Genomic DNA, 15,929 nt, shown 5'->3' with positions numbered 1-15,929 from the left:
GAACATGAATTGCAAAATAATGACGTTAAGATAGATCAAATAAAATATTTTGCAAAAATAAGGCAAAACCAAACAAACAACTGCAGACAGTCTAACTTTATTTCAACATGTGAGGGCCTTGTCTGAATTTTAAAAACGGAAGACCTGCGGCAACGATAGTCCAAATATAACATAACATAACATTTTCTTAAACGATTTGCTGACCCATTCAATGTGTATTAGGCCACAGGCTCTAGCACGCCAGGCAAACACGAAATATGCATGCAAGACAAAAAGTTCATTTATAATCGAAAATTAGAAGCTCAAAGACGAGAGATTGATTTGTTATATTAAAATGAGAGATGCATACGGCTGGAGACTTTTTTTATGAATTTTGATTTTAATCTTTGGTGAAAAGGGGGTAGGCGCGAACGGGTAAAGGGGATATAGGGTATGGTCTGAAAATAACTTTTGTCAGAACAAGAATTTGCAAATGCGAAATTTCTCTTTTGCTGTTTTGTCAACGACCTGCACAAATTCCCAATTGCGATGGAGAAATCAGGTCAATCCTACATCTTAATTCCAAAACATGCAATAATTATGGCCATTAGTCTACGGACCAAGCACTTCTACCCACCTCCCCACCAAACTGAGCAAGCATCTTCAAAATAAAACAGAAAAACGGGCTATTTGCCATCATTGTCATTATGATAATCTTATAATTCGACTTGACAGTCAGCACTTATGCACAGATAGCTCTTGTAGTCATTTTAATGCACATCAGAATACAGTTCCCTTTCATTCGGAGTAAGATGTCGTCTGTGCGCAAACACCCGATCTACTTCGTTCCAGTTTTCTTGTTCATTTGTGCACTTGCTCCAGCCACCGAAGGTATAATAGTTTTTCTCTTAAAGTTCCGCGATCGTGTACCTTATATTAATCGTCAGTTGAAGATTATTTTATGCTTTATCGAAGAAATTTCAAGTTGAAGGGAATTGGGGGTGGGGCGCACCGATTAGGAGCTTCCACTGTAATTTATCAAAGACAAAAACAAATCGTTCGTTATTCCTTCACAGCACTCGGTTTCAAAGCTGGAAAAGGTAACATAACTACCAGCACACCAGGATTATTTGCTTGCAAGGTGATCTACTTCCCAAGCCCCTTCTACGGCGGACAGCAAGTATCGGTTCTCGCCTCAGTTGGCCATACCGTAACGACTGAGTCAAACGCCTCGGAACGGCGCTGTAGTCTGGGTTGAAACTATTACAGCAAGCGAATTCACAGTTTGTGTCCTTGAATTCGGAAATGGTTCCAACAGGACGGTGGAGGTAAACTGGTTATCCTTCCAGGCTTCGCTGCAAGGATCTCAGATTGGTACTACATCTTTAAATTCTTGGACAACGGGGACGGAATGCAAGAGGATCGATTTTCAGCAGGTAAGCATTGCATTTTCCCTTTGATTTCAGCTAATTATTATTTCTCAACAAAGGAAAAGTTAAGTTTAGTAGAATCAGCGAATAGAAAAGTTGCAGTTTACAAAAGCATATATTTTCGTAGCTTCTTTATTTCCTCGCCTATTTACTTCCACGTTCCCTCGTTCCCTCGTTGCCTCGTTGCCTCGTTGCCTCGTTGCCTCGTTGCCTCGTTGCCTCGTTGCCTCGTTGCCTCGTTGCCTCGTTCCTTCGTTGCCTCGTTGCCTGGTTGCCTGGTTGCCTGGTTGCCTGGTTGCCTGGTTGCCTGGTTGCCTCGTTGCCTGGTTGCCTCGTTGCCTGGTTGCCTCGTTGCCTGGTTGCCTCGTTGCCTGGTTGCCTCGTTGCCTGGTTGCCTCGTTGCCTGGTTGCCTGGTTGCCTCGTTGCCTCGTTGCCTCGTTGCCTCGTTGCCTCGTTGCCTCGTTGCCTCGTTGCCTCGTTGCCTCGTTGCCTCGTTGCCTCGTTGCCTCGTTGCCTCGTTGCCTCGTTGCCTCGTTGCCTGGTTGCCTCGTTGCCTGGTTGCCTCGTTGCCTGGTTGCCTCGTTGCCTGGTTGCCTCGTTGCCTGGTTGCCTCGTTGCCTGGTTGCCTCGTTGCCTGGTTGCCTCGTTGCCTGGTTGCCTCGTTGCCTGGTTGCCTCGTTGCCTGGTTGCCTCGTTGCCTGGTTGCCTCGTTGCCTGGTTGCCTCGTTGCCTGGTTGCCTCGTTGCCTGGTTGCCTCGTTGCCTGGTTGCCTCGTTGCCTGGTTGCCTCGTTGCCTGGTTGCCTCGTTGCCTGGTTGCCTCGTTGCCTGGTTGCCTCGTTGCCTGGTTGCCTGGTTGCCTGGTTGCCTCGTTGCCTGGTTGCCTCGTTGCCTGGTTGCCTCGTTGCCTGGTTGCCTCGTTGCCTCGTTGCCTCGTTGCCTCGTTGCCTCGTTGCCTGGTTGCCTGGTTGCCTCGTTGCCTCGTTGCCTGGTTGCCTGGTTGCCTCGTTGCCTCGTTGCCTCGTTGCCTCGTTGCCTGGTTGCCTCGTTGCCTGGTTGCCTCGTTGCCTGGTTGCCTCGTTGCCTCGTTGCCTCGTTGCCTGGTTGCCTCGTTGCCTCGTTGCCTCGTTGCCTCGTTGCCTCGTTGCCTCGTTGCCTCGTTGCCTCGTTGCCTCGTTGCCTCGTTGCCTCGTTGCCTGGTTGCCTCGTTGCCTGGTTGCCTCGTTGCCTGGTTGCCTCGTTGCCTGGTTGCCTCGTTGCCTGGTTGCCTCGTTGCCTGGTTGCCTCGTTGCCTGGTTGCCTCGTTGCCTGGTTGCCTCGTTGCCTGGTTGCCTCGTTGCCTGGTTGCCTCGTTGCCTGGTTGCCTCGTTGCCTGGTTGCCTCGTTGCCTGGTTGCCTCGTTGCCTGGTTGCCTCGTTGCCTGGTTGCCTCGTTGCCTGGTTGCCTCGTTGCCTGGTTGCCTCGTTGCCTGGTTGCCTCGTTGCCTGGTTGCCTCGTTGCCTGGTTGCCTCGTTGCCTGGTTGCCTCGTTGCCTGGTTGCCTCGTTGCCTGGTTGCCTCGTTGCCTGGTTGCCTCGTTGCCTGGTTGCCTCGTTGCCTGGTTGCCTCGTTGCCTGGTTGCCTCGTTGCCTGGTTGCCTCGTTGCCTGGTTGCCTCGTTGCCTGGTTGCCTCGTTGCCTGGTTGCCTCGTTGCCTGGTTGCCTCGTTGCCTGGTTGCCTCGTTGCCTGGTTGCCTCGTTGCCTGGTTGCCTCGTTGCCTGGTTGCCTCGTTGCCTGGTTGCCTCGTTGCCTGGTTGCCTCGTTGCCTGGTTGCCTCGTTGCCTGGTTGCCTCGTTGCCTGGTTGCCTCGTTGCCTGGTTGCCTGGTTGCCTGGTTGCCTGGTTGCCTGGTTGCCTCGTTGCCTCGTTGCCTCGTTGCCTCGTTGCCTCGTTGCCTCGTTGCCTCGTTGCCTCGTTGCCTCGTTGCCTCGTTGCCTCGTTGCCTCGTTGCCTCGTTGCCTCGTTGCCTCGTTGCCTCGTTGCCTCGTTGCCTCGTTGCCTCGTTGCCTCGTTGCCTCGTTGCCTCGTTGCCTCGTTGCCTCGTTGCCTCGTTGCCTCGTTGCCTCGTTGCCTCGTTGCCTCGTTGCCTCGTTGCCTCGTTGCCTCGTTGCCTCGTTGCCTCGTTGCCTCGTTGCCTCGTTGCCTCGTTGCCTCGTTGCCTCGTTGCCTAGTTGCCTCGTTCCCTCCTTCCCTCGTTCCCTCGTTCCCTCGTTGCCTGGTTCTTTCGTTCCCTCGTTCTCTCGTTTCCTCGTTCCCCCGTTCTCTCGTTCCCTTGTTCTCTCGTTCCCTCGTTCCCTCTCTTCGTCTCTCTCTCTTTTCCTTGTTGCCTGGTTAACTCGTTGCCTCGTTGCTTCGTTTCCTGGTTGCCTCGTTTCCTCATTGATTCGTTGCCTTGTTATCTCGTTGCATCGTTGCCTTGGTGTCTCCCTGGCTCCCTTCCATTGATCCCTCGCTCCCTGGTTTCACTTTTTTCGGACTTCCTCGATTTTTGTCGTTGCCTCATTACTCCTTTACCCATCGTGCTTGTTGAGTTTGTTTTGCTTTTACTTTTTATTCAATCGCTCGTTAATCAAATTCTTCCTAATTATCTGTAATATTTGGTCAATTAACTACTGTAAATGCTTCTATCCAATGAAGTCCTCTTCCACCTTTTCTTTTTCTCGTTTATTTTTATCTATTTCTTTTTATTTATTTATTTATTCCAGCGTTTCTCTACTCCTCCAAACATATTTGTAACGGCTGGTCACCAAATTCCCAAGAGACCCCAGGATGCCATGGCTGTGTGGGTGGAGGAGTCGAGGGTAGACAATTTTAAAATTTGCCTCCGAGGAGCTAAGATTTTCGATGGACCTCATAAAAACATCAAAAAGTGAGTGAGCTAGATATTAATTCTCTTTTACTGGATAATTCTTAATACCTGTCAATCAACAAGATCACCTTTTCTCTCCTAAATAACAAATTTAGGCAAAAAGGAAAACGATATGTAGTTGTGGTTAAAATCAAAAAATCCCGGTTTATTTTCAATTTTCATGCTGTTTAAGATGTTGCTTATTTCGTTGTTTGTCTGTTTGTTTGTTTGCTTGTTGTTTATTTTTTTACCAAATATATTAGACCTTTACATTTTAAAACATTTTTAAAAAAGCCAAAAGGAAACAAAACACAAAAAATATTTATATGCACTTATACTGAAATTCCCTGTGTTCATAATTTCTTTGTTGGCCCTATTGGCCTAACACTTCTAAACTTTGAAGAACTTTTCACTGATTCATTTTGTTATTTAGCAATTACTGAATTATTTCTCATTACTTGATTCCAAATTCTACTGCAGAATTGGATGGCACTCACGAATCTGAGAGTTGACAATTTTACCATAACTGACAGCCTCGTGTTTACCAATACAAACTTAGCATCTCATCAAGATAACCACGCTTTCTGTCAAGTAAGGATTAACTAAATAATGTTACCGATACTCTTATAGGGGATGGGAAGAGCAACAACAAAACAACAGTAAGCTTCCATGGAAAGTGGTCAGTTGCGACAATTCATTTTCATTTTCCCTTTTTCAAGTCAACGTTGTGCTGATGTTTGAACCAAACAGAATCATCTATTATTGCAACAATGTGGCGAGCAAATAGTTTCCAAAGCCTTGTCTTCCTGTGCAACGTTCTCCTCTTTAGTTTATCAACTAGTTTATAGAGAGGTTTCTCTGATAGATTGACTTAAAATCGACAGTGGTAGAAAGTCCATCACTTATCAGACATGTCCAATTTGTATTTTGTTTCCACTATAAAAGACGCCCTTGGTTGTAGAACTGAACAATATTTATAGTACTATTTCCTTTAAAACTGCAGACAATAAACTTCACAGAGCCATTTTATGCTCCTCCAGTTGTGTTGGTGACGCCAAAGCGCAGTGACAACAATAATAATTCTCATCTGTCTGGGTCACATTGTAATGCCGTTACTGCTTGGGTTGAGGTAAGCAATACGTTGCAAGATAATTGGGCACACTTTCTGCAGTGGAGAGGACTTAACACCGTTTATTTTCTATGGTTTGTAATTAAGGTTTTTATTATTATTATTATTTTATTTTATTATTATTATTACTATTATTGTTATTATATTTTTTTGCTTTTTTTTTGGGAGGCATTAAATCAGTCCGTAGTCATTACTGGCCCTAGTATTAATCAATCAAAGCACAAATCATATGATAAAATTCTTTCGAACCTCCTTTTGTAATATTCGAGAATCTTTGAATCTGAGTGGACTAACAAAGGCTAGAAACGCTCGCTATAATTTTACCTTTATTATTCAGCATACATCTACAACTGAGGCACAGATGTGTGCGAAGAATTACAACAGTGACGCCAACAACAAAGATGTTATCACTGTGGACTACATGATCACTGGAGGTAGGCAGTCAGCAACATTCCATCTGCATACAGTTAAGAATGCCAAACTAAGGTTTGAGAATGAAAGTTAATAACGTCTTTAACAAGCGAAGAAAAATTGCACGCAAACTTTGTAATAAAAGGTTGAAAAAAAAAAAAAAACAGTTAATACTATTTCTCTTTTAAGTATAATTTATTTGCACATATAACTTGAAACAACCTAGAAACGTCAGCGTTTTTTTTTTTTTTTTTGCCAGACTTGGATCCCTGTATCAATGTGACATGCCATTATCACTGTCTGTGTAAAGCGTTTGGACCTCTTGATGCTCGCTGCGTTGCTTAGGACAGTTGTCCATCGTACCAAGAACCCGTCTGTTCATCAAATGGCACAACATACGACAATGAGTGTTTTTTTCGACAGGAAATGTGTCTTCTGCAATTGAACTTTTCCGTTCAACACCCTGGTAGTTGTGAAGGTCAGAATTTAATACTTTTATTTGTTTTAAAATGAACCTTTTGACGACATCGATGATCAAAACGATAATGATGAGGATGCCATTGACTTGTGTACAACTAGTAAATTCAACCATTTCTTCTGACTAATGATTTTTCTTATTATGTTTTTAAGGATTCCCTTTCCAGCGAGGTCGCAGTCACATGCCACATATTCCTTCACTGGGATATTCGCATTGTGAAGTTATCCGACTTAAACCTTATGTGTTCTATCCAGACAAACCACTTGAAGTTCAGATCACTGTCAATCATATTGACACCAGTGACAAGTCATATGTACATGATGCCGCTGTGTCGTGGATTGAAAATGTCAGTTATGATCGATTCACCACGTGTGTGATGGCGGCAGGCTACAATGAGCGGAAATCACATGCTAACGTGACAGTTGATTGGATGGCGTACCAAGGGGCTCCGGTGGGTGGTGTTGCCGGGGAAGTACGAATATCACAATGGTGGACTGGAACGACTTGTAAAGCTATCAATTTTCCATCGGTTAGTCTTTTCTGTTTTAACTGACATTGCCCTAACTTCACTTTAGCCTACAATGTCACTGGACCAGTGAATACATTTCATTAATTCATTCTAGGCTGCAGAAAGTCTTTATTACTGTCTAGGAATCTTGGTTTCTCCTTTTTTCTAGATATTAGGTTGCTGAACCACTTATTCTATTGTTATTTCAAACTTTTTTTAAACGAAACAAAGAATGTCCTGATTTTTGTTTGTTTGCTTTATTAATTCCTTTTGTTTGTTTTCCATGCAGGGGAAGTTTTCAGTGATACCCTCAGCATTTGTAACTGCTGCGCATCATCATGCCGGACTTAAGCGTGACGCTGCTAGCGTGTGGATTGAAGACATCACGCAATCTTCATTCAAAGTTTGTTTGAGAGAGCTGCAGAACTACGCAGGATCGCACGAAGATGTTCATGTTGTAAGTGTCACAGCTTCCACCAAACGGGACCTTTATAGAACTGGGCCACAAGAATATGCCTTTATATATTTAGAGAAAATTCGGGCTGGCTGAGTTGCAATCTGTGGTAGAGTTTACTTTATAGTACGCTTTGCAATCAAAATGTATATTTTAGTTAAATACGGTTATAGCAATGCAGTTATTCACCCTTTTTTTTTTTGTTTGTTTGATTTGCTCATAACTGTAAACTTTTTCTTTTCTCTTTCATAGAAATGGTTGGCGTTTTCCTCTCTCCCCAAGCCTCTTTTCAAAGAGCATAGTTCAGTCTATTTTGCTAACGCCCAGCATCCTCCTGCAGATTACAACAATGCTTTCTGCAAGGTCAGTATCAGAGTCTTTTTAACAAGGAACATCTGCATTTTGCTGATTAAATTGGTCAAAGTAAATTTAAGAGTTTGCTTGAAACTATGTACCAGTGAACCTGCATTGGCAACTAACACCAAAGGTTTCTTATTGGATGCAATGACAAATGTAATGAGAATATTAATGTTTCTGTAGGATATTCGCTTTGCTAGGAAGTATAACAGCACCCCGAACGTATTTGTTTCCGCGAACCATTCAACTAGCGGTGGAAATCAACAACCAGTACACAATGGAATAACCGCTTGGGTAGAGGTAGGATGAAGGCCTTATATTTACACTCCGCTGTTTATGGAAATAGGTTTATAGCAAAATTAGAGTGCGCATGCAACTTAATAATTAAAAGTTCCACCAAATTTTACGGATTATGTTATTGGCACCCACTGGCTCTTCTTGGAAACAACGTGAAAAAATTCCTACGTAAATGAGGAAATTAATTAGTTCCACCTAAATAGCATATAAAGCTCAAGACTACACGACAACACATACCCTATTGCGCACCAAAATGGTCAAAATGCATTCCGGTCTTTTTAAGACCAAATGGTTTAGACAAACACTCTTAAAGGTTGCATACACCTTAAGGTGAATAACTTATGCATGTAGGAATAAGAGTCTGTAGTTGGTGGGAGGGCGGTGGGGAGGGGGGGGGGGGGGTTAAAAGAAAAACTGCACTGTGTGTTGCACCCTTCATACTTAAGGCACTTGTCTGACATGTCAAAGCTTTATTTGAGCGAGTTATGAGTTTTGGAATTTTTTGCCGTGGTTTAATAAATTATATACTAGAAATATGCTAGTAACCATTGTGAAGTAATGTCCATTTTAATTTCATTCTTGGACACTACTGATCTTGTTTTACTCTTTCTTGTAGTACATCAACAGGACCGGTGTCCGAGTTTGTTTAAAGGAATTGTACGCGAAAAAGTACGATCCTCTGTCCATCTCATACGCTGTTCTGTCAGGTAGGGAAACACAGATGTCTTGATGGTTTTAGTTTTTCCTTTAGCAGCGATGTATGAGTTTTGGTCTCACGTTGTTTCAAGGTCAGATATTTATCTTAAAAAAGAAAAATGCAACCAAATTTTTGGTGAGGGGGGCAAAACATGTTAAAATGGAAGCCTGGCCGTGTAATACAAACAGATAGGTGTCTCTGAAAACACAACTACAGGGCAATCACTTAATTGGCCTCTCTCACTTATGGTGCATTTCTTGCTATCTACAGACATTTGTCAGCCAGGGTGGACCTACTTTGGTGGTTATTGCTACTTCACGAGTCCCGCATGCGCTTCGTGGCTGACCGCTGAGTCAAACTGTTCTGCGATGGACTCTGATCTGGTAACTGTACACAACCAGGAGGAGAATGTGTTTATTCAGCACCGTCATGACGGCGATAAGTCCTGGATAGGGCTGAATGACCGCAGTGTTGAAGGCTCTTTTGTTTGGACAAACAAAGAAATTAGCAGCTTTAGGTTCTGGGCTCCAAAGCAACCAAACGACTGGAACAACGAAGACTGTGTGCACACTCTAGGAACGAGGCATGGATACACTCGGAATGACGTACCCTGCAATAACTGCTTCAACTTTACTTGCTTTACGGGTGAGAAATCTATTGTTCTCATAATCGATCGCCATTTATTAACTGACTTATTGGTAGGCCGATTGATTAAAGTATGTTTATTAAGTAAGTTTTTGCTGGGAAAGCTTATTGTTAACAGCACTTTTGAGGTAGAGAGTAATAGTTCCGAACAATAACAATTTCCATTAAAAAAAAAAAGAATAAAAGAAAACAAAAAACGCGCATTTAGGGCGGACAAGACTGTGTGCACACCCTAGGAGCGAGGCATGGATACACTTGGAAGGACGTGCCATGCAATACGTGCTTTAACATTACTTGTTTTACAGGTGCCGTTGATCGATCGTGATTTATTAACTGATTGACCGGTGGATTGAGTGACCAAGATACGCGTATGGATTTAGTTTTGCGGAGAAAACGCACTGTTAACAGCGCTTTTGAGAAAGAGAGTAGCAGCCGCAAAGAATAATTTCAAAAAAAAAAAAAAAAAGACAAAGATATGCGCCTAAAGATCAGGAAATCTTACAGATTTAGGCTTAATACACTACATGCAGGTTGTTCAATGTTGTGTTAAATTGTTGCAGACCTGGACGAGTGTAATACTCATACTCATAACTGCGACATCAATGCGGATTGTGCGAATACTGTAGGCTCGTATTCCTGTACGTGTAAAGTTGGATATACTGGAAACGGACAAAACTGCAATGGTGAGTTAAAGAAACCAACAAGTCAGGGAACAAACAAATTAAACACACTTGGAAATTAACGAAGAAAACAAATTGATGTTTTTTGATTACCGCTTAGAGCAACTCAACCTCGAGATTTCTACATTTTCACACTACTATACATGATTTAGTACACAGCAGCATTGGTTAGCTACCTGTGTAAATAAATCTAAAAATGTTCAATCATTGTTTAAGGTGCTTTGTCTTCCTTTTATATAACTGTTAACAGGTTACCATGATAGCAAAGAAAACAACCTTTTCAAACACCCTTTATTTTAGCTTTAAGGGCCCATAACTCCAGAATTAACTTGGTGAACTCAATTTTTGTTATCGTGGAAGTGCAATAGGCTCATTTTGCAAAGTTTGAAAAAATGCTATGGAAGGAATCCAGGGCCATGGTTAATTGTCAAAAATTTGACATGGCTCTTGACCTGCCCTACATAATGATCCACGTAGTTTCAAAGCGTGCTTATCACAATCGGAAGATAAAAAAAAAAATGGGAGTCACTGAGGAATTATAGAAAAACCATGGGTGGTCCAAATCGGTTGTATTGTTATGGTAATCCATTATGCTATGAGAATGAGCAAAATCTGTCCATCGATGATAAGGCATCTTTGTGACACCAATATTGAAACATCAATTGATATAGAGTGTTAGCATTGAACCGTAAAAAAGTGTAATTGTTTGAAAATGATTGAAACTGTTGACAGTTTCTCCATAATCGTGGTTGGTTTTCTTTTTTTGTCCAATTGTTACGTTTACTCCGGCGACTTCCTAACTTTTGCGCGAAATTTCCTCCTTAAACTTTGTTTTAGACGTAGACGAGTGCTCTTCAAACTCACATAGCTGTGACGTGAATGCTATCTGTAGTAACACTCCAGGATCTTACACTTGCGCCTGTAAAGCTGGATATTCTGGGGATGGCAAAACTTGCAGTGGTACGTCAGTATCGTCATAAATTTCAAAAATATTTCTGTTCTCAGCTTGACTGAGTCGTCGTAATGTATAAAATGACAAGAACTTTTAAACTGACATGATTCGCTTATGTATCTTATAATAGAAATAGACGAGTGTTCTACCAACTCTCACAGCTGTGATGTCAATGCTGTCTGTAGTAACACTCCAGGATCTTACAATTGCTCATGTAAAGCTGGATATTCTGGAGATGGCAAAAGTTGTACTGGTGAGTTAATTGTTTAATAGATATTAGAGAATTAACTTTCAGCACCAACGACCTCCCGAGAATGTTAGCTTATCCACGTTACAAATTGACAGTTAAATAGTTAAGTCTACTTCGTTTTCCAGACAAATCACAGAGCTAAAGGCTATAAGAAAAAGTTGCAGGGTTTTAACAAGTTCAATTACAGAGCATGATGTTGAAAGATGATGATTCCGACCCTATGAAATAACGCATTTGAATATCCACGAGTTTTAAATGCTTAAAACAAGATTCGCGACAGGCTTTTGAAAGTCTCACTAGGTGCAATGCATCATTATAGGTTTAACTGTAGCACGGTGATAACGAATAATTATATAAGTACTTTTTACATTAAGATCGTTTTGGTGTTTCCAAGGAGTAAATTTTCTCGCGCGTGTGAAATGCTCAAGTCATTTTCAAATTGTCAAAATCATCAAATCATCAAATCATCAGTAAAATCAAGTCATCCTACAAATCGCAGGTGTTCAAAGGATGGATAACGCTATCCAGAGGACAACTGCAATCCAGAGAATGAAGTGTTGTCAAAACAAAGTTAGTGATTAGATTCATGTACAGCTAATTAAGTGAGGTGATTTATCCGGTGGATTGCGTTATCCGCCAGTTGAACAACTGGCATGTGTTTAGGAATTGCTGGTTTTCAGTGTCACGCAATTCAAAATAGATCAAAATCAAAATCAAAACCGGTCAATAGATAAAGTCCAGAATCTGGGAAATGAAAGAAGGTAAATATGCAAAGACTCTCGCCAAAATTCTGGTCACGGCAATTTTTCTTATGCGAGATATGCGAAGAAATTTTTTCCCCAAATTTATAGAGATTTGTATGGAGACGCCATGTTGGTGCCCATCCGTATGGGCACCAACATGGCGGCCGGAAACAACAGAAACATCTGTCACTGAGTTTTGCTACAAAAGCATGCATTTATCCCTCGAGGAACTCTAAAACATTAAAAAAATACTTTCTTTAAGACATGAACTGTTCAGATAGCCAAGTTCCCCGAAATAAGTCACATTTTTAACCATCATGACAGCTCTCTAGGCCGTCATGTAAATGCCGCGTCACGCAAAAGCTTAGAAATTCAAGCGTAGTGTATCACAAAACCAAGAACCCATTCGGAGCGAAAATCTGTATAAATATTAGTTTTCAGCTGCTCTTATACACCATTAAAGTAAAATCTCAGGAAGATCAATAGTTTTGTAGTTCGAATTTTAGTGACGTCATGTGAAAACCAGCTATTCATACGTGGCCACCACGAAATCGCTCAATAGTCGGATTACCTTCCTCACTTTCTATAACGTCATTTGTTCCAATTTTCTATACCAAGGGTAATACCTCACTTGAGGAAATAGAAAAAAAACAAAACAAAACAAAACAAACCAAAACAAAATAAACAAACAAACAAAAAGTTACTAACACGAGCCTCACAACTTTTCTTTTTTAACGCTTATAGATATCGATGAGTGCGTCAGCGGTGTGCACGATTGCCACAATTCAGCTTCATGTACAAACACTGTTGGATCCTTCAGCTGTTCGTGTAACCATCCTTATACTGGAGATGGAAAAACGTGCAGGCATCCCGTGGCAGGTAAATATGTCGCATTCATATTGTGTTGCTGTACAATACTTGGAATGCTGTAACTCTGCGATATAGTGAAGCGCAATACATTTTATTTCATGTTACAAAATGATGTTTGTCAAATTTGATTTCCATTACCAAAATATCTTAAGTGAAGAAATAGGAGATACATTTTAAAATTATTTAAATAGCCTGAATTCACCAAGATTGACTTTCGAAAGTTTTTTAGAGTTTGCAGACAAAAAATCAAACAAACAAACAAAATCAAGTTTTCTAGGCCTATCCATGAAAGCATGCACAGGTGACCATAAACTCCTACCTATTGGAGATGACACAACAGAATACAAATTTGGCTTTAATACACCGATTCATGTTCTAGAAATTCAGAATTGACACTTCCTTTTTCACTGTTTATTGCAATTGTTCTTGATTTTTCCTTCCTTGGGAAAGAAAATGCTGAAGCGGAGAATAACATTCGATCTTCACTTAAGAGTTCTGTGAATAAGAAACAATGAATGGCATTTTACCTATCATCGATATTTCTCTAAACAAACTTGCTTTGTCCAGTTTGTTACTGCTGCTCTTGGTCTTCTCTAGCCAAAGACTAGGTGCCTTTTAATTCGATGAAAGGACAAAAGACTAGACTAGAAACCAAAAGCAGGATACTGCTGGGAATTCGCACAAAGTAACATACCCAGAGTAATAATTTCCTATAGGGTCTATTCTTCTTTAAGTCACGTGGCGTTTTTGTGTGTTCGGTTTTCAATCTTAAGGGAAGGGGAGCAATCGCGCAGATCTAATACTTACTCGGCAGAAATGTGGCGCTTTCGTTAGGAGATCGCTATCAAGTTGTTTACCATTTCCAAAAAAAAACAAAAACAAAAACAGCCAGAAGAAAAAAAAAAAATAATAATAATACGTAATTTTGGTCTAAACAGAAATGGTAGGACTCTTTTAGCTTGCCCGACTGGGAAAAGTTTCGCAACGAAAGGAACGTCTAGAAGTTAGTCCAGAATTTTCAACCTAGTCGAAAAATTTCGCTTCCGGTTTGCTTGTATCTACCAGCGTCAGACCTGTCGCTAGTCTCATCAGTTCTAGTCGTTCAGAGTAGTTTGCTGTATATGGACAAGCCAAATCGCATACGGGTTTTTCTTCGGGGGTACCTAATTACGCAGCCACGCTTCGGAGCTCAAATTGCATACCCTTTACTCATAACCAGGAATGCGACAAAAACAAATACCTCATTTCGCTTTCTGCTGCACTGGAATGTTACAAACAAATATGCCCTCGGTGTGCTCAAATTCGAGAAGTAGCGCGCATGCAACAGAATTCACTACACTAACGCAGTACACTACCCGTACCGCAGGCACATGTTTTATTGCGCTTGAATGAGCTCGGGCTGATAAACGAGGGCGCGTTTAACTCCTTGGACATTTTATAAATGTTAATAGATATATACCTTCTGCTGCGCCTTACGCTTCGTGTGAACTGTACGAGGGACAAGTCCCTGCGACCAGTCTCTTCGTGTAAACTCTTCAGGGGACTTGTCGCAGGGACTAGTCCCCTCGTGTGCGCCGACCTTAAGGCAAGGTGCTGTATGATCTCAATCTTTGTTGACAGAGCAAGCAACACATGGATATTAAGAAATTACGAAAACTAAATAACAACAGAATGCGTGCATAAAAAACACACAACATTTTGCCCATAGCATTGTTTGAATTGTTCCGTTTGTTTGTTATATATAGTTGTCAAACCCACATAGCTTTTTACACGAGATCCACGGTTAAACGTACTTTCGGTGTCTTCTCAAACTTACTCGCAGGAATGACCTCCTTAAATTGCTTTGTGACGATGTAATTCCAAATTGACGTCATTGTGCACTAATATCGCCAAATCGAAGTTTAGCTTTGTTAACAGATAAAAATCTTTGTTTCTCAGAATGTCAAAACTATCAATCTTTGACCAGTGGTGACAGGAAGGTGACCTACACCTACCACAGCATCTCATGTGACAGAAGACTTGGTCCTGGTTGGTTCCGTTTCCAAGGAGCTGCGGGAACTAGAATGCCTACTTCATGTCCACCTAAATACAGGTGTAACGCTCAGGCAACCGCCTGGTTAAATGGTGGTCATCCTACAGTGGCTGATGGCAAAGTCACCAGGCAGGTCTGCTTTCACTGGGCTTCAGGCTGGCATTCTAGCTGTTGTTACTGGTCCAGAAACATTCAAGTGAGAAACTGCGGTTCTTTCTATGTGTATTACTTCAACGGTACACCAGGCTGTCATCTGCGCTATTGTGGCACTGACTAAGTCAAAAAATATAGTTATTACATGTACGTAGTGAGTAAACCTCAAATTTTTAACCAAAAAAAGCAAGACGATTAGAAGTGATTCAGAAACGTCGATACTTCAATTCTGTCCACCTCTGCACTGAAAAAAAAGAAAGTTTCTCTATCTTTATCTAGTTTAACGTGGTACACATTGCTTATCACATTGATTATACCTGTACTAGAGTAAATACTAGTAAAATTAGATGTTATACAGCTAAAAATCATAATTTTCAGTTTTTCTCATATGGAATATGGAATATAGTTAATCCATGACATGGTTTTTTTAAGGTTTACTGAAGGCATATAATCAGTTCAGAAGTAGTTACTTGAGTTTAAAAACAAAACAAAACAAAACAAAACAAAAAAAGAAATAGAAGGTAGTTAATCATCAGTCTACTGGGCACCATATTTCGTATACGTGTTTTTTTTCTTCGGAGTGATGATTCACAAGTTAAAATATAGGGAGAGCTAAACATCTGGAACAGCATAGAAAATTGATTAAGAGAATCGCAGGCCACAACGCTAATGGTACCTACTGATTTGAAGTTTCTATTGAACGATCTTCTCCGTATTCCCACGAAGTATCACTCGGATTACACGTTTCTCGACTCTCTCCCTCCACGACACAAAAAGCAACAGGGGACGAGTCAGTTCTTCTTCCGTATTCTGTATCGAGGAGACTTGAGATGAAATTCAGCATTGCTTTACTTTTACTGTGACACAATACCATACTACACTGGTCATATGCATGTTCCCGCCGCTTTTCTTTAGTCGGTGTGCCCAGATTGAGTCCGCGGTTCACAGTCATGAAATAAAAATAGCTTCATGTGATTAAA

The 15,929-nt window shown here is 41.5% G+C and overlaps 1 protein-coding gene and 1 pseudogene across 2 annotated transcripts; both read left to right on the top strand.

The window, feature by feature from the left end:
• Positions 1 to 780: 780 nt before the first annotated feature.
• LOC149104653 (uncharacterized) lies at positions 781 to 6,178 on the top strand (annotated as a pseudogene). The gene is made up of 7 exons (XR_016201698.1): positions 781 to 870; positions 1,056 to 1,415; positions 4,151 to 4,314; positions 4,924 to 4,972; positions 5,297 to 5,422; positions 5,760 to 5,856; positions 6,093 to 6,178. The product of XR_016201698.1 is annotated as an uncharacterized LOC149104653 (transcript).
• Positions 4,774 to 15,193, top strand: LOC149104652 (uncharacterized). The gene is made up of 15 exons (XM_089271047.1): positions 4,774 to 4,884; positions 5,297 to 5,422; positions 5,760 to 5,856; positions 6,093 to 6,311; positions 6,464 to 6,840; positions 7,109 to 7,276; positions 7,526 to 7,636; positions 7,814 to 7,930; positions 8,544 to 8,634; positions 8,895 to 9,269; positions 9,830 to 9,952; positions 10,787 to 10,909; positions 11,032 to 11,154; positions 12,639 to 12,773; positions 14,703 to 15,193. Exons 4-15 carry the CDS (start codon positions 6,260 to 6,262, stop codon positions 15,071 to 15,073), a joined length of 2,166 nt encoding a protein of 721 aa, XP_089127173.1. The 5' UTR covers positions 4,774 to 4,884; positions 5,297 to 5,422; positions 5,760 to 5,856; positions 6,093 to 6,259; the 3' UTR covers positions 15,074 to 15,193.
• Positions 15,194 to 15,929: the final 736 nt, after the last annotated feature.

This window comes from Orbicella faveolata, unplaced genomic scaffold (assembly GCF_042242905.1).
Source record: "Orbicella faveolata isolate gen_17 unplaced genomic scaffold, um_ofav_v1 contig_34, whole genome shotgun sequence".
Taxonomy (NCBI): Eukaryota; Metazoa; Cnidaria; class Anthozoa; order Scleractinia; family Merulinidae; genus Orbicella; species Orbicella faveolata.
Note: the sequence above shows the minus strand (reverse complement) of the source record. Positions and strands in the feature narration are given on the sequence as shown.